General features: G+C 49.9%; 1 protein-coding gene across 8 annotated transcripts in view; it reads left to right on the forward strand.

Annotated features, from left to right (window-relative positions):
* The first annotated feature begins 420 nt into the window (after positions 1–420).
* LOC140389952 (hepatic and glial cell adhesion molecule-like) overlaps positions 421–26,123 on the forward strand; it is a 92,708-nt gene continuing 67,005 nt past the window's right edge. For 2 of the 8 annotated variants that reach the window (XM_072474645.1, XM_072474640.1), the window contains exons 1-4: positions 1,298–1,692; positions 1,984–2,343; positions 9,195–9,476; positions 10,813–10,920. In XM_072474645.1, coding sequence (XP_072330746.1) covers positions 1,680–1,692; positions 1,984–2,343; positions 9,195–9,476; positions 10,813–10,920 — 763 coding nt within the window. In that variant the 5' untranslated portion in view covers positions 1,298–1,679. Of the gene's footprint in view, positions 876–1,296; positions 1,693–1,983; positions 2,344–9,194; positions 9,477–10,812; positions 10,921–12,398; positions 12,647–13,440; positions 14,923–17,433; positions 23,816–26,123 lie in introns of those variants that run through there. The other 6 variants (XM_072474639.1, XM_072474637.1, XM_072474643.1 and 3 more) reach the window with 6 other exon arrangements.

The following is a 26,123-nucleotide window of genomic DNA, read 5'->3' on the forward strand; positions in this document are numbered from 1 at the left end:
GTTGTCACCTTTTAAATGAGAAGGAAATTAGGCTGACTGCAGTCTTTCTGCCATAAGCGACAGCAGTGGTCTGGCCATGCGCCTTGCACGTACACATCATGCACCCTGTATGCACATAGTTTTGGCGACAATTCACAGAGGAGAACTTCTTCCATTTTCCAGCTGCCACCAAGTGGACTGAGAAGATAAATCATTTTGTTACAAGAAACAGATGGTCAGAGACACAAATAGGCAGTGTATCTACATGCCAGGATCTCACAATCTGAGTCTGGAGAGAGCTGCCGAGGAGAGCCGAGGGCAGGGCAGAGCAGTGCCGATGTTAGCTCTGTACAGAGCTCCAGGGCCTCTGGTTAATAGCCTATGAAGTGAAATTTAACTCTGAAACAAAGCAGCATAAAGATGATTTCTTGAGGTATGGTTTTGTCAATTGTGCCAATGCAAATAACGATGTGTGTTACATGCAGGGAAGTACTGGCAAATGAGAGGAGTGGTTTCAGATATTGAAAATAAGTGGTGTGTGAAAACTTCCTTTGGAGATTGAGAGCCCAGAGTATTAACTTAGAGCTGACTCCAAACAAAAAGACTCAGCTGCTGTACCTGACCTGTGACAGCACATTAAAAACACAGCAAAAGCCCATGAGGCTGTCAGCATTCTGGAGCTCTCCCAGGATTATCCAATGTTGAGTAAAGCAAGCACTTTGTTGCTATTGCCCTTCACAATGACTTGCATGTGCGAGGTTTGGATTTTCCATTCACATGAAGATGGCACAAAGGAACTGGCTGAAATCTGCACCTGATATATACATTGCCCTCTCCTGTGAGCCTGACTGGAGTGAGATTGTGAGGACCAAGCAGGCTCCCCTTTTGCATGAAAGGTAAGCAAACATGGCGAGTGTTCCGGGGGTGGGGGGAGTTTGAAAAACACTGATCTACAAGGTGCATTGCAGGACCTCAGTGAGGCTCCTTCTAAACCCACAACCTTGCCATCTAGAAGGACAAGTGCAGCAGACACTTGGGAACAACGCGACCTAGAAGTTCTTATCCAAGCCACTCACCACCCTGTCTTGGAAATATATCACTGTTGCTGAATCAAAATCCTGGAACTCTGTCTCTAATAGTACTGAGTGAACCTACATCACCTGGGCTGCAGTAGCCCAGTTCAAGAAGGCAGCTAACTAATACATTCTCAAGGGCAATTAGGAATGGGGTTAAAATGCCAGCCTAGTCAGCAATGCCCGCATACCATGAATGAATAAAACAAAATTATTATTCTTCGACTAGCAGCAAAAAAACAATTGACGTATATGATCGATGCTTGTATTTTTCAGCACACCATTTGTTTTTTTGTGTGTGGAGGAGTATTACCCGCCAGAGCTGATACCATCACTAACACCCCTGAAGGAGGACAAGTCCTGTTCCTTACACAGTAACAAGTTTTGGAAGATCAGTATAATGTAACATTTAGATCAAGATTTCCACAAACCATTGAGATTTTAACATGGAAATCGCATAATCCAGATAAATTTCACGTTGTGTAACCACCATATCAACACGGGAGTTGGAATCGAGAGATTGTGTGGTGCTGAGTGATGTCCAAGTTAATGGCACTTGGGAATATGAAATACACATTGAATACACTGGGACAGAACTGACAAAAACACAATGAAAGTACTTTAAGGATGCAAGTATTTGGTAAGTGTCCACAGTATTATTGTTGGAGCTGAAACTGCTCAAATCACACAGCTCACCAGCACAGTGAAAAATTCAGCCTCCATTAACAAATGAACCGTTCCAACTCTCACCAAGAGTCCTTTAACTCTGTGGACAGATAACTGGGTGCGTCGCAGAAGTTTAATCTATCCTAATCTCCATTCAAACTGAACTGCATCAATAAAAACCCTTTACCTACCTTTCCCTGCAACCTCACTCAGTTTGACTAACGACTAAAAATTAATGTGTGCAATTTCTATTTGTGTTTTCCAGTATTCTGTTTGTTTATAGTGTGTGGAGAAGCGTTGAATGTCAGAACTGATACCATCAACAACGCCATTGCAGGAGAACAGGCCCTATTCCCCATCCAGCATCAAGGCACCGATCAATATGATGTTACATTTAGATCGAAATCTCCTGTGGCCTTTAAGATTTTTACATGGAAATCTAATAATCCGGAGGAGCTGCATATTGTCCACCCACTGTATAAACACCGAGTTGGAATTGACGGAGGTTTTGTGATGCTGAATGATGTACAGGTTGATGATAATGGAGAATATGAAATAAACATTGACTACTATGGGACAGAACTGAAAAACCGTGATGAAAGTACATTCAGGATGCAGGTCTTTGGTAAGTGTTGATGTAACTTCTGTTAACTTTGAGGATTGCAAGAAACAGCGTAGCAACATTTCATTGAGGCCTGAAAGGGCTCATGATATAAATTGGGCTGGATTCTCTGATTTTGAGACAGCAAAACAGCTGCACCGATTCAGAAACTCTAAATGGGTTAGCATTATCGCCACGTGGAACACAACCGGTTCCAAGCGAAACGGTGCCGAGTCCTGATTGGCGGACATGAGGCTCATAGACGTCGCAGTTGCATTTAAATGATCCACCCACCACATACACCGCCCCTGTCAACAGGCTGGCTGGAAGGAGAGCAGGGCCGCGGTTTAGGGACGCTGAACTGGAGACCTGCCGCTGTGGAGGAGAGGCGGATGATCCTGTACACCAGCCCAGGAGGAAGGCCACCAAGCCCCGCCATTCGCCGTGCTTTGATGTAGGTGGCAGATGTGGTCAGCGCCATGGACAACGGCATCCGGACTCTCATCCAGTGCAGGAAGAAACTGCACAACCTCCTCAGGGCGGCCAGGGTGAGGAGGTAGCGCTGTGCTCCTGGCACCGACACCTCACACTCACCGATGTCTGCGAGATCCCGGACAGGTCCCCACTTGGCGACTGGAACAACCCCGTCGCATAGACGTTGAGGGCGACCGTCACCTTGACGGTCACCGGGAGCAGGAGTCCTCCCCCGTACTTCCGGGTTGCCAGGTGTGCCATCATCTGGCATATGTGTCTCACAGTCCCTCTGTTCATCCGCAGTCTGCGTCTGCATGCCCGGTCCGGAAGGTCCTCGAACGACATGCGGTTGCAGTACAAGCAGGGCCTCATCCGATGCCCCCTTGTCACCTCCTCCTCCTCCTCGGCCTGTTGGGCAGCAGGCTCTCCAGCCTGTGTGGTTGCCACCTGCCGCTCTGCAGCCCGCTCCACTGCTGCGGCCTCCGCTCACGCTGCCGAAAGGCATCTTGCAGAGCTGTGGCCGTCGCCACGGCGGCCAGCATCGCCGGTTGGTGTCCAAATGCCATTATCTGCAGGGTGCGAAAGGCCGACATGTTAGCATGGCACATACTCCCGTGCCCATCCAGGTTCCACGGGCTACATGGTGGCCCCGGTTGGCACTGCGGGCCCTCCCACGCATGCCTCCCCCGGTGCTGGCACCTGTCCTTGCTGCCTGGGGTACCGTTGGCTGGCACTGCCCTCACTGGAGGCTGCTGTGGGTGTGGCGCTGGGTGGTCCCCTGGTTGGTGGCGACTGGTTGGGTGGAATGTCTGGGGGGGGGGGGGGGGGGGGGCGTCCATATGGCCGTTGTCAATGTGGAACCCGGGGCCAGGGTGGGGGGGGGGGGGGGCGTCCATATGGCCGTTGTCACTGTGGAACCCGGGGCCGGGGTGGGTGGTCAGCAAGATGGCCAATGTAATGGCGGTCGGTGCCTGGGCACCGCTCCAGTGCTGGCTGGGGGGCACCCCGGCTGCTCGGCCTGTTCCCCCTCTCCCCCTCCCTGCCCCTGGTGTCCGGGCCAGCAGCCCGCAGTCACTCCACGGAATTTCTTACCTCCTCTCTCTCGCTCAGCTGCCAGGTTCACGATTTATATAACCACAAGTGAACCACGCTGTTGGGAATTTGGCCCACCGGAGGCGGTGAATCGCGGAGGCCCCGGAGCATCGGGTGTCAGGCCCGCTAATGATATGCCTCCTGTACTTTCAGCCCCCGTGGCAAGCGACGCATATACGCCATTTTCAGGATGCCGGAACACCCCGATCTGGCGACAAACTGATGTCTACCCCAATTTTGGTGTCGGAAGCTATTCTCCGCCCAATCGCGTTTCCCAATTTTGGCACCAGCAAACAGAGAATCCAGCCCATTATTTTTTTGACCAATTTAAATAGTTTCTGTTTTAAGTAAAGAACTGCGGCTGGATTCTCCATTTTTGGGACTATGTCCCCACGCCATTGTAAAAACTTGTGGCCTTTCACGACAGAAAAACTGGCGTGAAAGGGCCACATATTCATAGCCCTGCAGGGGGCTAGCAGGGACCCGTCGGGATGCTCGCGGCTTTTGCTGCAGATAAGGGCCCCGCACGTCCAGGTCAGAGGCCCTGTATGCACACGCCAGCGGCCACGCTGTGCTGCATGGCCGACTCATCGCAGAGCTGGACCTCCCAAGTAGTGCTCCCGATCCCCTGCAAGACAGTGAATCTGTGGCCTTTTGACGCCACAGTCCCGAAAGCAGAGAATCCAGCCCTGTTCTCAGTGGGTTCAGAGGGGCGTTAATGATTAAACAAATTAATTTTAAGCATATTGCAAATGATATGTTGATATAAGTCTATATACTGCATTATTGATACTATGTGATGATATTGATCCTGGGGCTGGATTCTCAGCGCCCCGACGCCAAAATCGCAGCCGGCGCCGGGGAGGAGAATCCATTTCCGCACATGGAATAGGGACCGGCGCCGGTTCCCCAATTCTCCAGGAGTACGCTGCGCCGCATAGTTCCTACCTGCGGCCATTGCTGGAGGTCTGCCCCACCATTCTCCGCCCCCTACCGGCCAAATTCCCGACGGCGTGGATCTAACTTGGTCCTGCCATTCGGGATACTCACGCGGTCCGGCCTCTAGCGGACACGCCATGCTCCATGGCTTACTCAGCCCGCGGACCTGGACCGCCGAAATAGTGCCCACACTTAGGCCCCCAGTCCCGAATGAGGCCCGCCCTGCCCTCCGGTCGGCCCTCCGCCAACTGTGGCGGCTGCCACGCGAGGTTCCCGAACGGCAGGACCACATTAGAAACACCGGCGGGAATTTGGCAGGTCAGGGATGGTGAATAGGTGGGCGGGTCTCAGGCCCTACCCCTCTGAAAGCGGGTCCCACCTGGGCCCCTCACCCCATTCCCACAACCCCATCACCCGACGTAACCTGCACATCCCTGGATGCTATGGTGAAGTTTAGCATAGTCAGTCTACCTAATCTACACTTTGGACTGTGGGAGGAAACTGGAGCATATGGAGGAAACCCACGCAGACACCGGGAGAAAGGGCAAACTCCACACAGTTACCCAAGGCTGAAATTGAACTCGGGACCCTGGCGCTGTGAGGCAGCAGTGATAACCACTGTGCCGTACATATCAGGGCTTGTATTACATTGGAACTTCAGGCTTTAATGTTAGTCTGTTTAAAATACAAAACTGAATCAAAATATTTCATCTGTGTTCTGGTTTATTAATACTCAGAAATACCTCATGGGCGCGATTCTCCGGAAAGATTTCTAAGTGCTGTAGTGCGTGGGAACTGCCACGAGCTGCCCGGCGAGGCTGGCAACGCAATACAACATCGATTGGTCCACTTAACGAGGCCTTACGGGCTTCTCACCACAAATGAAGGCTCTCTAGCCTTCACTGGGACCGCGCTTGCCAGCCCGCCACTAACAAGGTCGAGCAGCACTTAAACAGCACTCGCTCAGCCAACCCCAGTCAGCTTGCGGCCATAGCACCCAGACGACCAGCCCCACGGTTTGGAGACGTGGACCTAGGGAGGGCACTAGATGTGGCTGAGGCCAGGAGGGATGTCCTGTCCCCATAGGGTCCCGGAAGGAGAGCCACAGGGCAGCCAGAGCCGCCTGGGATAAGGGTGGCCGTGGCCGCCAGCTCAGGAAGCGTGACCAGGAGGACTGGCTTCCAGTACTGCAAGGTCAACAACTTACATCGGGCTGCATGCATGGGTTGACCCCCCCCCCCGAGACCTTCTCATCCCCACGTGACCAACCCACCTTTTCAGCCCCCCCTTCATCCCAGCCATCACTTCACCCCACCCCCAACTAATCTTCCTTCACAGCCCTGCCCCACCAATGTGAACCGAACATGTGGCTACCAATGCCCTCTCTATCTCCGCAGGAGAAGCTGTCCCCCAATCGTCGGGAGAGGGCCCAGACTGGCGGAGTGGATGCCGGATATAAGAATACTCAAGACCCTTGAGGAACGAGCCCTGGAGATTACGAGAGTGGCCGAAGGCAAAGCGGTCACCAATGCGGAGGTCGGTGTACGCCGCAGATATGAGGATCCACCGGGCTCCACCCGAGGACCTGTCAAACATGAGTTATTGACATAAAGACTGACCCATCCTTCCCACTGACTATGTGTTCATTCTCCTAGAGGTCCTCCAGCCAACGGCGCTAGTCCTCCATTGCCTCCCATGAGACCACCTCAGAGGAGAGCTCCGAGGATGCCACCATCAATACATCACAGCTGCCATCCCCACCATCTACTAGCACAGAGACAAGCACCTCAGTACGCAACTGTAGTAGACAGGCTTCTGGGGCAGAATCTAGTGAGCACCACACAGTCGCTGATGCACATCAGGAGGAGGCAATAACACACAGGTGAGACAGTTGTCGGAGGTCTGCTGGATCCCAGCTAGATGCTGAGCCTATGGAACGAGGAGCTGATGGAGACGTTAGAGAGAAGCTGGGACATTCAGAGGGTAGTGACGCTCCAGCAGGTCCATAGCTGATTGCAGAAGTCCCAGAGGCTCCGGTCATCGGCAATGCGTGGCACCAAGGCCAACACAGCTATGGTGGCGACCGCAGTGGAGAGCCTGGTGCACAACATCAGCAGCATTAGTGGAGATGTCCAAGGCGCGGCATTCGGTGACGGCCATGGCTGACTGCCTCGGCAGAATGTCCGACTCGTTGGGGGACATGGCCCAGTACCAGGTTGACCTTGGTGAGGCGCTGAGCGTGAAGTCTCAACGGAATGGCCGAGTTGCTGTGGAACTTGTCCCAGTTGCAGGTGGGCATGGCTCAATCACTGAGGAGCATCGCCGAGGGCGTTGACACCATGATGCAGGCACCAGGGCTGGCAGAGCCAGATGACACAGGGACAGCCGGGCTCGAACCAGCTGCCCCTCGATCCCGAGGTGAACCCCATGATTAACCTCTGGGTAACGAGTGGGAGGAGGGGGCACAGGGTGGAAACCCAAACCCATCCTATGGACTGGAGACGGTGGCCACACCAACTCCTCTGGGTTCCACCCCTCTGATGAGGCCACTCCTCTCTGTCATCACCCGGAACAGGGCAGCATGGCTGGGCATGTGCCGCCGTCAAGTGAGGTGGGGCCCTCCAGCCCCAGAGGATGCCTGCCAGGTGCATCGAAGGGCACAGGACGAGGTAAGCAACTGGCTGCCTCCACCTCTGATGCATCCTGGGGGTACACCTAAACGTGGCGGTAGAGCAAAGAAGGCCAAGCACGGAGAGGATCACTGAGAGGGCAATTGTGTGTGTGTGTGGGGGGGGGGGGGGGGGGGGGGTGCAGGGGTAGATGAACACTGGGAGGCAGCAGCCACAGACATGTGCCCGGTGTCCCACAGTGTCCATGCATGAAGGTATGAAAGGGATGTTAGGCAATGAGCCCCTCATGGCCCGCCCACCCACGGAGATCCACTTGAGGGACGAAATTCTCCACCAACGGCGCGATGTCCGCCGACTGGCGCCAATCAGACGGGCATCGCGCCGCCCCAAAGGTGCGGAATGCTCCGCATCTTTGGCGGCCTAGCCCCAACATTGAGGGGCTAGGCCGACGCCGGAGGGATTTCCGCCCCACCAGCTGGTGGAAATGGCGTTTGTTGCCCCGCCAGCTGGCGCGGAAATGCGGCGCATGCGCGGGAGCGTCAGCGGCCGCCGACAGTTTCCCGCGCATGCGCAGTGGGGAGAGTCACTTCCGCCTCCGCCATGGTGGAGACCGTGGCGGAGGCGGAAGGGAAAGAGTGCCCCCACGGCACCGACCCGCCCGCGGATCGGTGGGCCCCGATCGCGGGCCAGGCCACCGTGGGGGCACCCCCCGGGGTCAGATCGCCCCCCCCAGGACCCCGGAGCCCGCCCACGCCGCCTGGTCACACCGGTAAATACCAGGTTTGATTTACGCCGGCGGGACAGGCAATTTCTGGGCGGGACTTTGGCCCATCCAGGCCGGAGAATTGAGCGGGGGGTCCCGCCAACCGGCGCGGCCCGATTCCCGCCCCCCGCCGAAGTCTCCGGTACCGGAGACTTCGGCGGGGGCGGGATGCACGGCGGCCAACGGCCATTCTCCGACCCGGCGGGGGGTTGGAGAATGACGCCCGAGATGTGTGAAGTGCTCACTTGACCACAATTGCAAATCTCCTATTTACAACAGCCTGCACCACACAGCCAGAGACCTCCACAGTCTGTGTGAGCTATGGGTGATTGTTGGACAAACAGGCAGGGACTAGGGTTGCTCCCGGAACAGGAACACATGGTCCAGTGGTTGGCATGGAGGACCTGCGGATGGTCGAGGCCTCTCTCTTCCCCCCCCCCCCCCCCCCCCCCCCCCCGCCAAATCAGCACGTGACCCTAACCCAGCCTCCCATGGTGTCCACCTCCCAGGGCTGCAACCCCTGGTTGCCCCCACCCCCGAGCAAAGGGGCAGCATGCCCAGTGCACCCAAGCTAACTGCCTGTGAGCGAAGATGGCTGCTCACATATTCGGGTCCCCTCAGCGGCCAATCCGGTAAGTTCACGTTTTTGAAAAGGAGTACTAATTGGCTCCAGCATGACCACTTACTGGGGAGGCCGCTGGATCGCGGGAGGCAATTGGATGTGGGGTGGCTCCCGTTACTTGCATGGAAATAGGGCTTAAGTGGTGACAATTGGTTTCTCACCATGATACAGCAGGATCCCGGTTGGACGTTTTGGCGCCCGCCGAGGTTCTCGTTTTTGGCCTCCCGCTGTTCAGCGGCCTCGTTGCGCTCTCGCTCGAGCGAAATGAGACCAGAGAACCGTGCCCATGTCTAAAATGAATTACTCTAAAGTTTAATGACTGTTGTGCAGGTTAATTATTATCTCTGTATTTCAGAACCAGTATCCCAGCCTGAAACAGCGATTCTTGGTAACTGTAAGAGTTCATCAAATATCACTTTGAACTGCTTTGTCTCCAATGGAACAAATGTCATGATGCACTGGGAAAAGTTGTCCTTGTTTGGAGTTCTCAATGAGACATATGATGGGACGCTGCTTGTTATAGACTGTGTTACCGAAGAGGAACAATATGTGTACAGATGCATCGCTGAAAACCCAGTCAGTAACGCAACCAGCGACCCCCTTACTGTCAGCCTTTATAACGGGGCCAATCCCAAGGGTGAGAAATTGGAAACATTATCTAAACTATCACAGAAACACTTTTTGTAGTTTTCCTACACAGGAAATCAGCTGAGAATTTGCAGTGATGCTGTTCTGATGCAAATATTCCTCTATATCCATGACTAATACAAAAACCTGCCAACATCTGTAGATGGGGGGGACAATAACCTGAATTTATGAAGCACCTTAAACATAACAACAGACTCCAATGCACCTGGATTGTGTGTCTGACTTTAATAAATATGTCTAGTACATAGAGATACTGCAGTAGTGATAATAAAGGGTAAGAACTTTTAATTATGGAAGGGGACAAGAGAATCTGGAGCAGTTTTCTTGAGAACAGGAAAGACGATTTGGATTGGACTTGTTTATTGTCACGTGTACCGAGGTACAGTGAAAAGTATTTTTCTACGAGCAGTTCGACAGATCATTAAGTACATGGGAAGAAAAGAAAATACATAATAGGGCAACGCAACGTATACAATGTGACTACATAAGCACCGGCATCGGATGAAGCATACAGGGTGTAGTGTTAATGTGGTCAGTCCATAAGAGGGACATTTAGGAGCCTGGAACAGTGGGGAAGAAGCTGTTTTTGAGTCTGTTCGTGCGTGTTCTCAGACTTCTGTATCTCCTGCCCGATGGAAAAAGTTGGAAGAGTGAGTAAGCAGGGTGGGAGGGATCTTTAATTATGCTGCCCGCTTTCCCCAGGCAGCGGGAGGTGTAGATGGAGTCAATGGATGGGAGGCAGGTTCTTGTGATGGACTGGGCGGTGTTGACGACTCTCTGAAGTTTCTTGCGGTCCTGGGCCGAGCAGTTGCCATACCTGGCTATGATGCAGCCAGACAGGATGCTTTCCATGGTGCATCTGTAAAAGTTGGTAAGGGTTCATGTGGACATGCCAAATTTCCTTAGTTTCCTGAGGGAAGTATAGGTGCTATTGTGCTTTCTTGGTGGTAGCGTCAACTTGGGTGGACCAGGACAGAGTTTTGGAGATGTGCACCCCCAGGATTTTGACAGTAAAGTTCAAAATCATGATGTGTTTTGATAAATCTGGAAGAACTATTTCCACTTATCAATTAGGGCATAATTTATCATGGATAGAAGAGGAGATTTTTTATATTCTATAAGTTTATTGGATATGGAATGCCTCACTGTAATTTCTTGTCGAAGCGGAATCCAGAATGGATTTTAAATGAGGGTGGATGAATGTTGGAAAAATAAACATTTATATTGTGGGAAAAGGAATAAGTAGGTAGTTCTCTCTGGGAGCTGGGGTGGGTATAACTAGCTGGATGGTCATCTGATTTGTAAATACTGTCCATCTGTTTTAGGTAAAATACACCGTTTGATGTTTCTGGTCCCTTTGGTGATGGCAGTTCTGGCAGTTCCGGTGCCAATCATTCTGTACCTCCTCTGGTCTACTTTCTTCAAGGGAAGCAGTAAGTGACAGATTTCAAATTTATATATACCACAGAAAAGTGCAAAGACGCTATCCAGTGATTGTCTACTTAATTGTGTTGCACAATTTGTAGAAACACTGTGGGCGGAATCTTTCCAGAATCTGGCAACGGGTCGGTTCCAGTGAAAAAGCCAACGCAAATCCCACAGCCACTGGCGGTGGGACATCTCACCGAATATTGAGCCTCTTTAACAACATTTCTTTTCTCCACGTGAATCATGCCGCACTCCTGACGACCTCCCACTGATTCCCTCGCCCTGGAGCAAATTCATCTTTGAAATCAGTGGGAAGCTCCATATATACGCCTCCCCAGTACCTAGAATACAATTATAGGGCACGATCTATCGGCCGCATCCCTCTTGAATGGGGGCGCAACGCGGTCAGTAGATCCAGGGAGAGGCCTCCACCAGGATTCTCGACAGCCTTTACACCCCTCGCGAAATCTAACCAGATCACGTGAGATGTTGTGATCCGGGTCCCACCCATAATGGGGGGGAACCCTGTCTCACACGACTAAGTGAGTTTAAGAACCCTCTTAGCCATGCTCGCACCCGGCATCTATCAGCCTTGCTGAGGAGACCCCAGCTGGGTGCCTTTCAGTGCTGGTCCCCACAAACAGGGACCAAGCAGAATGGTATCTTGGGGGGGGGGGGGGGGGGTTGCATCGAAGAGGCAAAAGATTATTTCCAGCGTGGAAGAGCTCCACTCGTTGGAGCTCCTGTCATGTGAGAGTGCCTTTAAGAATTGGATGTTTAAGAAATGTACGTTTAAGAAATGAAGCTGATCATATTACTGAAGTGATGTCACGGGGGGGGGGGGGCTGAGCTCACTTCTGCTTTTGGGAGTTTTAGTTTCAGTTTGAAGAAAGCTTGGGTCTGGCTGTGAGCTGCATTGCTGGTGATCTCTGCCATGAAGGACTATCTCTTAATCATTTGGTGAAATCGGAATTGTAAAAAGGTCTCAGCATTGAATATAAATCTAATGTGCTTCTGTTTGAAGGATTTGTTAAGCCTTTTGGATGTGTAAAGAAACTTTGCAGGATTGGGTAGTGTATTATTTTCGGGGTTATCTTTGAAGTAAGGGGTGTTAAGAGATCCAATGTTTATTTGAAAGGTTAATTTGAGTTCATGGAATAAACATTGTTTTGTTTTAAAAACCACATGTCCATAATTGTAATACTACACCTGGGGAACAAGCCGTGTGCTTCAAAAGCAACAATCCATTGAAGGGGGTGGTTGGTTGAACTCCATGATACATTTTGGGGTTCTGAAAACACCTCTCCCATAACACTCCTCAGTGCAGGAAATGATGCTGAGTGCAGCCGGGGTGTGTGAGGGGGGGTGGCATTCCCGACTGGTGCACTAAGACGGAATGCCGTCAGATAACCTGGTCGTTCCTGGCGCTACAAGTGCCATTGAAGAACCGCCCAGGACAGACTTTGTTTTTGTTTGGTTGTAGCCATAGAATTTTTCCAGATCCAGTCAGTGCGATGGCTGCCAGGACGCCTGCATCTAGATCTTCCAAGGGAGCTCGCAACAAGCTCCAGGATGGCGTGCAGCATAGGCGGGACCTCCTACACCCACGTTCCTGCAGACGCTCTTCCACCCCTCGCCTGCTGTAGCAGCCCTAGTCAGTGCCAGCCCACTACAGACGAGGACAGGGCAGCAGTGCTTCAGAAGTTTAATGACCTTCTTCGGGCGTCCAGGGTATGTCTGCCTCCTTCAGTCTCCCGCTGCACCCCCTCAAACCTCCAAGGTGCTTTCTCACCCAGCCAACTCCTTTTAAGCGGCCCTCTCCTCCCATCCTCCCACCCCCAACCAATTAACTAATCTGCTCTTCACATTCCCGTTCCCACTCAAGTCTTACGCATCCTACACCAAATTGCCATCTGAACTGGCAGGACCCCTGCCAACACTCCTCACCTGTCTCTCCGCAGGATAAAATCAAGCATAATAGGGATTAGTGGACGCAACCACCTGGAGTAATGCCCAAGCTCCGATGCTTCACGCCCTTTGAGGAAAGAGCACTTGAGCTGGCTGGAGAGGAAAAAGACTTGTGTCTGTGCAGAGGGCATATGGCAGCATAGTGGTTAGCACAGTTGCTTCACAGCTCCAAGGTCCCAGGTTCGATTCCCCGCTGGGTCACTGTGTGGAGTCTGCACGTTCTCCCCGTGTGTGCGTGGGTTACCTCCGGGTGCTCCGGTTTCCTCCCACAGTCCAAAGATGTGCAGGTTAGGTGGATTGGCCATGATAAATTGCCCTTAGTGTCTTAAAAGGTTAGGTGGGATTACTGGGTTATAGGAATGGGGTGGAGGCATGGGTGCTGTTTCCAAGGGCCGGGGCAGACTCGATGGGTCGAATGGCCTCCTTCTGCACTGTAAATTCTATGATAGTGAGGGCAACAAGCAAAAGGCATGCGGCCATAGTCCAAGCCTCACAAGTAACCGTTCCCCCATCAGTTCTCCCCAAGATGCACTAATGCCATCTCCCTTCCCTTGCAGAACTTCCCTTGACCAGCCCTGACCATCCTGTTGCCCTTTGGACACCCCAGACATGAGCAGCTCTGAGGGAGACAATTCAGAGACGAGCAAGGAAGAGGCATCACATCTGTCACCCGCAACGCACACCAGTACACATACTCACACCCTGGTGGGATTGAGAAGTAGGCAGGCTTCTGGGTCACTCACTGGTGAGCACCGCACAGCTGATGATCCACAGGGATATCCCAGGGATCCGGCATTCAAAGCCATGCTGGAGCCCAGGACTTTGTGAGCCCCCAAGCTTCTGTGCTTCAAAGGTAGAGTCGCAAGTATCAGGAAGGGATGTCAGCATCCCTCCTCGGACTGCAAGGCCAACTGGAGGAGTCACATCACCTTCTGTCTGAGGAGATGGTGGCATCACGCAAACAGAATGAGGCAAAAACTGTAAGAGTGGCAGCCGCAGTGGAGACCTTGGCGCAGGACGTGCACTCCATGTTGGGGGTGTCAGCTCCATTGTTCAGCTTATGACATCCATGGCTGAGACATGAGCTCTCCATGGTGCTGGGCTTCAATCGCATGGTGCAGGCACTGGTGGGAATCCACGAGTACCAATGCCAGAGGTTGGTAGGGCATTTGGATCTCACTCCAGCTGCACATGTATCCCACGGAGGAACACAGGGACCTGGGACACCTGAAGGGAAGAGAAGCATCAGGAATGCAACCTGGGGCCCTCTGCCCAGGGGTGCCCAATCCATCTGACATCCCCTCCCTGTGAGAGATGCACCTCCAGCCCTGCACATTGAGGAACGCAGCACTGCAATACCCGGGCTGCCTGAAAGTAGGCTCGGACCGTCCACATCCAGCACCCACCCCAAGGCACACCCACCAAGGTCATCTCGGGCAACAGGGCTTGAAAGGCAGCAGACGAGCTCAACCTCAGCTGAGCCAGTGTGGCGGCAATAGGTAGGATTCTATTCTAGAGGGAGAGAATTGAAAAGCAGGGAGGTTATGTTCAATTTGTTTAGTACCGTGGTCAGACTACAATGGATGTACTGTCAACATTAGTGCTCTTCATTTCGATAAAGGAAATGGTGTCACTGGAATAATTGTCAAACATATTCAAAATGATCAGATCAGAATTGAAATAATTGATCGCTTACACTCGGGTGAGGAAGTGTAAGAAACTGTAGGCACCTCGTAAGCACAGGTGAAACTAGGCACTCATTGAGCCAGGTCACCATTGTAATATAACTCTTGCATTGAACATAACTTTGTTCACCAGCGACCCAAGATGTAACTGTCATGACCCTCCCTGGGAAATGAGCGCACAAGCATTATGTGCAATCTGTAGGTACAAACAATCTGGGCAGAAGGAGTGGAATCCCTTGCGGTGCATGAATGGTGCTGCTTGACTCCATGCATGTGCAGACTATTGCACCCTGCACCTGGGGCATGCCTACTAAGCGGGTGAAGCCCATGGTCCTGGTTCGTCTAGTCCTTGTCCAAGTTTAGAAACTTGTGGGCCCTCACATAAAGGGCATCTGTGATCTCCCTTATACATTTGTGTGAGGCTGACTGGGAAATGTCACACCGGTCACTGGTGATACCCTGAAACGAGCCGTCTGCGTAGACATTCAGAGCTGCGGTAACTTTAGGGGCCACGGGAATTGGTTCTGTACTGCCATTCCATGTGGTGCCAGCTCTTGCAGGAACTAGCAATGGTGGTCCACCATCCACTGGGACAGACGCAGACTTCTCCAGCACTGAAGCCGTGACAGCTGCAGATAGGATGTCCGACATCGGAAGGCCCTTGGCCGGTAGTGTCTTCTACGTGGTTCCCGAAACAGCTGTGGGCCCAGTCTCTGTCTCCTCTGCAGGGCGCTGGTCCTGGCAAAGTGTAGCAGTATGTCTCCGTCTCTGCTGCTGCTCGATCACTATGAGAATAGCCAACTCAACTACCTCCATGATTCTCCAGGATCATGCACTGAAAAGAGAACACCAAAGTGAGCGCTGAGGATTCCTGACAGAGTCCTGACCCCCATGCCTCTGGGACACCCACCCATTGGCTTCCCTCTTAGTGAGTGTCTCTCCACTAAGCCTCATACCCTACCCTGTAACACTAGCCACTTCCCCAGTTGATCTCTGAATTCCACCAGGATCAGGTGCACGGACCCACGAGAGTCTCAGTGTGACCTTACCCCCGACCGTTTCCCCCCTCCGCTGGCAGTTGCATGGATGCATGTGACTGGCATCTGCATCCTCACTGCGGACCTCAAAAGACCTTGTCATGACCTTGAACGGGGTGAGTGATGATGGGCATCACCACCACTCCTTGCATTGGGGTACACATCAATGTGATCTGTGTGATGTCAATGCTTCTATGAGCATTGGAGTTCAATGCTTGAGACTAACATTCCCAAAGGTGAAGAACTTTGTTCTAACTATTTTGATGAAAAACAAGTGAACTGAATTAAACAGGGGGGGCCTCATTCGGGACTGGGTTTTTTTTTGTGTGGACGGTCGGGGGCGTGGCCACTCGGGGGCACTATTTCCGTGGTCCAGGTCCGCGGTCTCAGTTCGCCATGGATCACGGCACGGCCGCTGGAGGAAGTGCGGGGGCCGTATCAGCAGCTGGAACTGCAAGCTTCAAGACGGCTCCTTGCTAGCCCCCTGCAGGACCGTGAATCTGTGACCTTTTGATGCCAGTTTTTCTGGCGTAAAAGACCAGAGTTTTCATGACGGCATGGGGAAATAGTCCCTGAAACAGAGAATCCAATCGAGCCCCCTATTTTAATCCCATGAATGCTTACTAAAAGGCAAACACGATGGAGTATTCTTCCCCTCCAAATTAAGTACCTGGCCAGCGAAAATTTAGAACACTCACTTTTCATGACTGTACATAAGGGGAATGCACCGAGCGAGGTAGACCTTCCTGGACTTGAGTACAGTAGATGCTCCTTTTACCTTTCACACCATCACAGAGAGCACAAGCTGCACCTAGGTTGACCACGGTGGAGGGGTGAGATCAAGGCAGGATCACGGGTGCAATCAAGGAGCAGAGGGGCAGATTGAATGGCTGTTCAGATGCCAATCAAACGTGCCGCTCGGATATTGGAGCCTATGAGGTAATGGCTGAGCAGGTCTGCTCATTCTGTCCCGAGATTCGACTTGCACCTTGTGGATGCACAATTAATTAGCCGAACAGCGGGAGATCCTGTGGCTTCAGTTGCCCAGCTGTACAGCAGATGTTGCTCCAACTTCTGTTCCCACCACTGGACTTAGTCCCCAGAACAGAAACTGTCTTTCCAATAAAAGTAACCAAAGCAAACTTTCACAATTTGCAAATTGTGAAAGTTTGCAATAAAAACCAAGGTTACTATTCAACTTGGGTGAATGATGTTCAGGCCTAGTGCTATTATCCATTGTATCATTATCGTGCATTACAATCCTGTCAGACCCACTTTGTTCCTTCCCTTCTTCAACCCCTGGAGCTCTGATGATTCTTGGACCAGCCTTCCACAAAGGAAGGCAGTGGTTGACTTTGGAGGCCAGGTCATGCACATGAAGGGACACTTTAAAAGCAAGACAATTAGTTTTTCTTGGAGCTTTGGAAAATTAATAGCTTTGTTGGGATACTGACTAAATCAGACTAAAGTGGTCCCAGGTTCAGTATCAAACCTGTGCAGTTAAGCTGGCAGTAATCGGGTAATAGGAATAAATATGTGGTTTCAACTGCCAATGGTTTGTGAAGTAAGCTTTAACCTTAAGTCCAGATACAATGTCCCAGCAAACTTTGCAATCTGTACTTGTTCTTTTCTATATTTCCACGTTCCCCCCTAGGTCCATCACCTTTTTAATAAATACCTTCCTGTTTTCCAACTTTTCCCGATAGCCATGTAGGTAGATGAAGGGGAGCAAATAATAGTGGTGACTAAAGGATTTCCAGAAGACATTTGAGATGGTGCCACATATTAAATAAAAGTGATTTATATACTTTTCTTTTTCATTTTACAGCAATGTGCATGAGGAAATAAGCCATTGGAATTTATAAAGAATGATGGTGTGCATGAAGATTAGCAACATTAATGCATTTGTTTTTGTCAACGTTCAAATAGGCCTTGAACAACATTGTATATGTTTGGTTCATTACTTTTTAACCACTGAAGGGATCATGTAGGGTTTTCATGGTAATGTTGAAGGCAAGAGTGAACCACATTGCTGTGGGTCCGGAGTTATAATTCGGCCAGACTAGGTGAGGATGGCCGACGTCCTTCTCTAAAGAACATGAACCAGATGAGGTTTTATTTCAAACAATGATGGTCACCATCACTGAAACCAGCTTACAACTCCAGATTTGATTATTTAACTTTAAATTCCACCAGTGCCATGATGGGATTAGGGACAGGAGTAGGCCATTCAGTTAGATCATAGCAGATCATCTACCTCAACACCACTATTGTCTCCAGAACCCTTGATGTCAGGAGCGTCCAGAAATCTATTGAATACGGTTTTGAACATGCTCAATGATTGAGTTTCCACAGCCCTCTGGCAAGGAGGAGACCAAATTCTTCCTCCATTCATAAATGACCTACCCCTATCCTAGATTGTGTCCCCTGATTGTAGACTCACCAGTCTGGGGAAACATCCCATTCGCATCCACACTGTCACATGGTAAAAATTTTGTACGTTTCAACGACGTCACCCCCATTCTTCAAAACTCTTGGGAATATAGATCTAGTCTTCCCAACCTCTCCTCATAAAATAATCCTGCCATCCCAGGGATTAATCTGGTGACCCTCTGTTGCACTCCCTCTAGCAAGTACATCTCTCCTTAGATAAGGTGACTAAAACTGTGCACGACATGACCAAGATCTCACCAAGGCACTCTGCAACTGCAGCAGACATTTTTATTCTTGTACTCAAGTCGCCTTGTGATGAAGGCCATCATACCATTTGCCTTTCTGACTGCTTTGCTGCACCTCCATACTAACTTTTAGCAACTCACAAACAAGGACACCCAGGTCCCTTTGGACACCTACACTTCCTAATCTCTCACTATTTAAGAAGTCTTCTGCCTTTCTGCTTTTTCTGCCAAAGTGAATATCTTCACATTTCTTCACATATTCAATCTGTCATTATAATAATATTTTTGATTAGTATCGCAAGTAAGCATGCATCAACACTGCAAGGATGTTACTGTGAAGTTCCCCTAGTTGCCACACTCCGGCACCTGTTCGGGTACACGGAGGGAGAATTTAGAATGTCCCTAACAGCACATCTTTTGGGACTTCTTGGAGGAAATAGGAGCACCCGGAGGAAACCCACGCAGACACGGGGAGAACGTGCAGACTCCGCACAATCAGTGACCCAAGCTGGGAATCAAATCCAGGTCATACAATCATAGAATTTACAGTGCAGAAAGAAGCCGTTCGGCCCATTGAGCCTGCACCGGCCCTTACAAAGATCACCCTACTGAAGCCCACGTATCTACCCTATCCCAATAACCCCCACTTAACATTTTCTGGACACTAATGGGCAATTTAGCATGACCAATCCACCTAACCCGCACATCTTTGGACTGGGAGGAAACCGGCGCATCCGACATGGGAGAACGTGCAGACTCAGTAGACAGTGACCCAGCCGGGAATCGAACCAGGGACCCTGGCGCTGTGAAGCCACAGTGCTAACCATTGTGCTACTGTGCCGCCCACATGTTCTAGCCCATTCACTTCACCTGTCCAGATCGTCTCAAAGCCTCCTTTCTCCCTCCACACAACTTGCATTCCCACCCGGTTTGGTGCCATCAGCAAATTTGGAAATAATACAATTGGTCCTCACATCCAAATCATTTATATAAATTGCGAACAGCTGTGGACCTAGAACTGATCTTTGTAATACCCCAGTAGAGGCCATCCTGCGAGTGATTTACTCTCTGCCTTTGTCTCATTGTATCTGTGCCAACCATCAAGCACCTAACCATTCTAATCCCATTGTCCAGCACTTGGTCCAAAGCATTGTCTGTTATAGCATTTCACGTGCTCATCTAAATGCTTCTTCAATGTTGTGAGTATTCCTGTCTCTACCACCATTTCAGGCAGTGAGTTCCAGATTCTTACCACCGTCTGGGTCAAAAAGGTTTCCCATAATTCCCCAAGAAATCCCCACCACTGACGTCAAATTAACAAGTCTGTGGTTCTCAATTCTCCCTTATGCTAAGTAGTGGGGTTATATTTGCTATTTTCCGGTTCTCAGGAACCTTTTCAAAATCAATAGAATTTTGAAAGGTAACCACCAATGTATCCACTATCTCTCTAGACACCTCCGTCAGCTCATCTGATTTTGATTTGATTTGAACCAATGTCCCCAGGGTACTAGCCTGGACCCATGGATTATTAGTTCAGGGATATCACCACTGTCACAGAAGTCTACAGCACAGAAAAGGCATTTTAGCCCACCATGTCTGCGCCCATCAAAAACAAGCACCAAAGTATTTTAACTCCATTTTTCAGCACTTGGCCTGTAGCTTTGTATGCCCTGGCGTCGCAAGTGCACATCTAAATACATCTTAAATGTTATGAGGGTCTCTGCCTCGACCACCCTTTCCAGCAGCGTGTTCCAGACTCCCATCACTCTTTGGGTGAAAACGTTTTTCCTCACGTTCCCTCTGAACCGCGTGCCCTGGAGCTTAAATCTATGACCCTGGTCATTGATCCCTGTACCATGGGGAAAGGTTTTGTCCTGTCTATTCTATCTATAATCCCTCATAGTTTATATGTCTCAATCATGCACCTCCCCCCCCCCTCTTATAATGTGGATTCCGGAACTGCACATAATACTCTAGCTGTGGCCTAACCAACATTTTATACAGTTCAAACGTGAACCAGGCAAGTAAAGCATAGGCCTTCTTTTTTTAAAAATATTTTTATTCTCCTTTTTCACATTTTCTCCCAAATTTACACCCACCAACAATAATCAGTAATGAATGCAATGTCAATCCACATATCAATAACAACAATCCCATCCTCCCACCAAACCCCCAAACAGCAACCCGTATGTTAACAATCAAATAACAAAAAGGATTCAGGAATGACCCACAGTCACTATTAACACATACAGTCAGTTCCCCTCCCCCAATGTTCGATGTAATCCAATTCTTGAAAGTGCAGAATGAATAACGCCCATGAATTGTAGCACCCCTCCATCATTCCCCTCAGTTCAAATTTGACCTTTTCAAGCGTCAAGAATTCTAGCAGGTCTCCCCCACCACACCAGGGCACAGGGTGGAGAGGTTGATCTCCATCCCAACAAGATCCGCGAGGCGAAGGCTACAACGTCTGCCTCTGCACCTGTTTCCAACCCCGGCCCGTCCAACACCCTGAATATGGCCTCCCGAGGGCCCGGGTCCAATTTCACGTGCACTACTTTGGAGATTACCCTAAAAACCTCCTTCCAATAATCCTCCAGTTTCGGACGGGACCAAAACATATGAACGTGGTTTGGCACCCCCCTGCCCCTCGCAACGTTCACACACATCTTCTACCCCCTCAAAGAGCTGGCTCATCCTCGCCCTTGTGAGGTGTGCTCTATACACCACCTTCAGCTGTATCAGCCCCAACCTCGCACACGAGGTGGAGGCGTTCACCCTCCGGAGCACCTCACACCAGAACCCCTCCTCCATACCCTCTCCCAACTCTTCCTCCCACTTTGCTTGATCCCATCTAGCAGTGCCTTCTCCTCTTCCAAAATAGCCCCGTAAACCGCTAACACTACCCCCTTCTCTCGTCCCTCTGTCGTCAGCACCTCCACTAGCAGTGTGGGGGCCTGCTCTACCAGGAAGCTCTGTATCTCCTTTCTGGCAAATTCTTGAACCTGCATGTATCTAAATATTTCCCCCTGCTCCAGCTCATAATTTTCTCCCAGCTCCTTCAATCCTGCAAACCGACCGCCAAGAAACAAATATTTTAGTGTCCTAATTCCTTTCTTCTCCGAAGATTTCCATCCCACTGCCCTGGCTCAAATCTATGGTCCTCCGAATCGGCATTTCCCTTGACCCTGCCCCTAACCCGAAGTGCTGGCGAAACTGCCTCCAAATTCTCAACGAAGCTATTACTACTTGACTCCCTGAGTATTTCCCCAGGGCCGTCGGGAGCCGCACTGTTGCTAGTGCCTTCAATCCCAACCCCCTACACAAACTCTCCTCCGTTCTGACCCACTGGGAGTCAACCCCTGACCCAGCTCTGTATCTTCTCCACATTTGCCACCCAGTAATAATACAGCAGGTTCGGAAGACCCAAACCCCCTGCCTGCCTTCCTCTCTGTAGTAGCACCTTTGTAATTCTGGCCACCTTCCCTCCCCATATGAACGAGGTAATCATCCCCTCAATCTCTCTAAAAGATGCCTTTCACAGGAAAATCGGCAGGCATTGAAAAATAAACAGAAATTGCGGGAACATGTGCATTTTAACCGTCTGTACCAGACCCGCCAGTGACAAAGGGAGACCATACCACCTTGCCAGATCAGCTTTCACCCTCCCCACCAAACTAGAAATGTTGTACCTATGGAGACCCCCTCCCCCCACCAATCCCGAGCAACCTGCACCCCCAGGTATCTATAGTGAGTCCCTTCCCTACGGAATAGCAGCTCCCCTACTCCTGCCCCCACCCCCGGCCGAGACATCACAAAATATTCACTCTTGTCTAGGTTTAATTTGTACCCCGAGAAAGACCCAAACACCCGAAGCAGCTCCAGTATTCCCCCTATTGACAAACTCGGTTCTGACATGTATAACAACAAGTCTTCGGCTTACAAGGACACCCAATGCTCGATCCCCTCCCGCACTATCCCTTTCCATTCCCTTGAACCTCTTAACGCGATGGCCAACGGCCCAATCGTGAGTGCAAACAACAGGGGGGATATAAGACATCCCTGCCTAATCCCACGGTGGAGAGAAAAGTATTCCAAGCTGATGTTATTTGTGCGGACACTCGCCCTCGGCTCCTTTAACAGTAGCTTTACCCAGTCCACAAATCTTGGTCCAATCCCAAGCCGCTCCAGAACTGCCATCAAGTACCCCCATTCTACCCCGTCAAACTCTTTCTCAGCGTCCAATGCAACAACCACCTCTGTTTCCTTCCCCTCCGCCAGTGTCACATTCAATACCCTCCTAATGTTCGAAAAGTGCTGCCTCCCTCTCACAAACCCCGTCTGATCTTCACCTATCACCTTCGGGAGGCACTCCTCCAGCCTACCTGCCAGTACCTTTGCCAATATCTTTGCATCCACGTTTAAAAGTGATATGGGCGTATATGACTCAGGGATACACTCTGCCGGATCCTTATCTCTTTTAAGCAACAGGGAAATTGATGCATGCCCCAAAGTTTGTGGCAACACACCCTTCCCTATTGCCTCCTCAAACATCCCCAACCTCAGCGGTACCAGCTTATCTTTGAATTTTTAATAATATTCCACTGGAAACCCATCCGGCCCTGCCACCTTCGCCGAATGCAAGCATAGGCCTTCTTAACCACTGTATCAGTGTCCATGCACACCAAGGTCCCATTGATCCTCGGTACTTCCCAGGGACCTGCTATTTATCATTTATTCCCTTGGTTGTCTTCTCCAATACTACGAGGCAGCTGTATTTCTTTTACTTTTTCCAACATTGATTGCTGTAAATGAATTTTTCAGATTAGCAGGTGGTCATGAATTTCCAGTTCCAGGACCAGCATAAAATCACTGCCATTTTTAAAAATACTTGGATACCTTTTATAAATGTTGTGAAAACTGTGTGTTGTGTGCAAGATGTTTTTCAGAGATGAATGACAGATGTTGAATTTTATATCCAAGATCAATTGTTTGGCAACTTACATCTGTGTCTATTTTGAATGGAACACTGTATCGTTTGCCAGTTTTTGATATGGCCATGGCTTGAGACAATTCACACCTCTTTAACCTGGGGTTACCCCATCTCTGGATCTGTAAAGATTTAATCACCTGCTAATGCTCGCATTCCAAGCATTGTTTGGATTTTTTGAATTTGTCTATATATGTGTTTCTGGAACAGACCTCTTCATTCACCTGAGGAAGGAGCAGCGCTCCGAAAGCTAGTGACATCGAAACAAACCTGTTGGACTTTAACCTGGTGTTGTAAGACTTCGTACTGTGCTCACCCCAGTCCAACGCCGGCATCTCCACATCACAGTTTTTGATTAAGTTATGGACTTGAAAATAAATGTTTGAATTTTTCATTGATTATTTGTACAAATATCCATTATTTTCCTTTGTCGCTATGCCTGATAGATTTGATGTTAATATGAGATTTACACATGGAGATTGAAAAGGGTTGTGACTTTTACCTTAATCTTCCTATTTCCATAATAAAATTTGTAACACAAAGCACTAGTTAACATTTAATTGTAGTGTACTAGGTACTGAATAATAAAAGAAGATGGTTCTGGTTGTTCGATGCCAATCGCCTCAGCTCCAGGACATCAATTCAGAAGTTCCTCCAGGCAGTATCTAGGCACAGCCTTTTTCAGCTGGGGCATTAAAGGCCTTCCTTCCATCATAAGGTCAGAAGTGGAGAAATCAGGGAGAAGGACAATGATAAAATTAAATGAATTAACATAAGACAGAGAGGAGGTGCTTGTGGTCTGGCAGGCTTAAAATAGATAAATCTCCAGGACCGGATGAAATGAATCCAAGCTGTTGAGTGAGGCAAGGGAGGAAATAGCGGGGTTGCTGACAATTTTCAATTCCTCTATGGCCACAGGATAAGTGCTGGAGGATAGCCAATGTGGTACCGTTATTCAGGAAGGGAGAACCAGGAAACTACAGGCCGGTATAATCTCAGTGGTGGAGAAACTTTTGGAAATAATTCTGAAAGACGGAATTAATCTGCATTTGTAGAAGCAGGGATTAATCAAGAATAGTCAGCCAGGTTTTGTTAAGGGGAGGTCATGCTTGACCAATTTGATTGAATTTTTTGAAGAGGTGACCAGGTGTGTAGATGAGGGTAATGTATTTGATGTAGTCTACTTGGACTTTAGCCAGGCTTTTGAAATGGTCCCACATGGGGGACTGAAAACGATGATAAGGACCAATGGAATCCAAAGAGTTTTGGAAAATTGGATCCCGAATTGGCTGAGTGGCAGGAAGCAGAGGGTGATGGTCGAGGGGTGTTTTCTGACTGGAAGCCTGTGTCCAGTGGCGTCCCGCAGGGATCAGTGTTGAGTCCCTTGCGGTTTGTGGTTTATATAAATGATTTAGACTTGAATGTAGGAGGGTTGATCAGTAAGTTTGCAGATGATACGAAGATTGGTGGTTGGTAAATAGCGAGGAGGATAGCCAAAGATTACAGGCGGATGTAGACGGGCTGGTCAGGTGAGCTGATCAGTGTAAGATGATACATTTGGGCAGGACAAACAAGGCAAGGGAATACAGGATAAACGGTAGGTCCCTGGGAAGCACCGAGGATCAGAGGCACCTTGGTGTGCATGTACTTCAATCCCTTAAGGTAGCAGAGCAGGTGGATAAAGTGGTCAAGGTGGCATATGGTATGCCTTATTTAGCTGAGTACGAAGTCTTACAACACCAGGTTAAAGTCCAACTGCGCATGAGAGCCAGATCAGCTGTGCGCATGTGCATAGTTTTGCGCAGGCGCACCGATGATTGGGTTGCAATGTGGCCGCATATTTTTACATGTTCGTGGTCATTTTGAAGGCTGCTTGTAGCCGCCATTATTAAAAGCCGGCTGCTGTGTGTAGATTTGTGCGATCGGGAGCCGTGAAGGACTGCTCCGCGACCCCACCCCCCCCCCCCCGACACCCGCCAGCGTCCCACCCGCGGGTCGCGCCCCCGTGTTTGACAATCACTGTTCTAGATAGGGGATATGTAGGCTTACAAAGCAAAAGGATCTGACAGCATAGCAAGGTGGCTATTTAGGTAATGTTACCCAGAGTTTGACAGGAAGGGACAGAGTGTACAAACAGCAAATAGGGCATAAGGGGAAAAAATGATATAAAGTGAAAATTAATGGCTCTTTACTTAAATGCTTGTAGTATTTGGCACAACAAAATAAATTAACGGCACAAACTGAGGTTAATGGTGTGGTACTGAAAACAGGCTGACAAGACAGGCCAAGAACAGAAAGGTCCACATGAGGCTCTGGCAAGAGCACACAAATCAGCACTTGTATATTAGGGATAGGTTTGTTCGCCCAAGATTCTGATACTAGCCCCACCCAGTGACTTGGTTAGGGTTATGTGATTTGGTTCGCACACGCTCACTGGATCAAGAGGAGGAACTGCGGTAATATGGAACGGTCTGGATTTTAAGCCGTTCAGTTTGAGAGTGAGAGACGTGGGTCAGAAATAACTGCTGAACTTAAATAAGGGGAATTACAAAGGAATGAGGGCAAAGAATGCTGGTCTAATCAGCACAAAGTCTTACAACACCAGGTTAAAGTCCAACAGGTTTGTTTCGATGTCACTAGCTTCCGGAGCGCTGCTCCTTCCACAGGTGAATGAAGAGGTCTGTTCCAGAAACATACATATAGACAAATTCAAAGATGCCTTGGAATGCGAGGTTAAAGAGGTGTGAATTGTGTCAAGCCAGGACAGTTGGTAGGATTTCACAGGCCAGATGGTGAGGGATGAATGTAATGCGACATGAATCCCAGGTCCCGGTTGAGGCTGCACTCGTA

The sequence above is a fragment of the Scyliorhinus torazame genome, chromosome 14, assembly GCF_047496885.1.
Source record: "Scyliorhinus torazame isolate Kashiwa2021f chromosome 14, sScyTor2.1, whole genome shotgun sequence".
Lineage (NCBI taxonomy): Eukaryota > Metazoa > Chordata > Chondrichthyes > Carcharhiniformes > Scyliorhinidae > Scyliorhinus > Scyliorhinus torazame.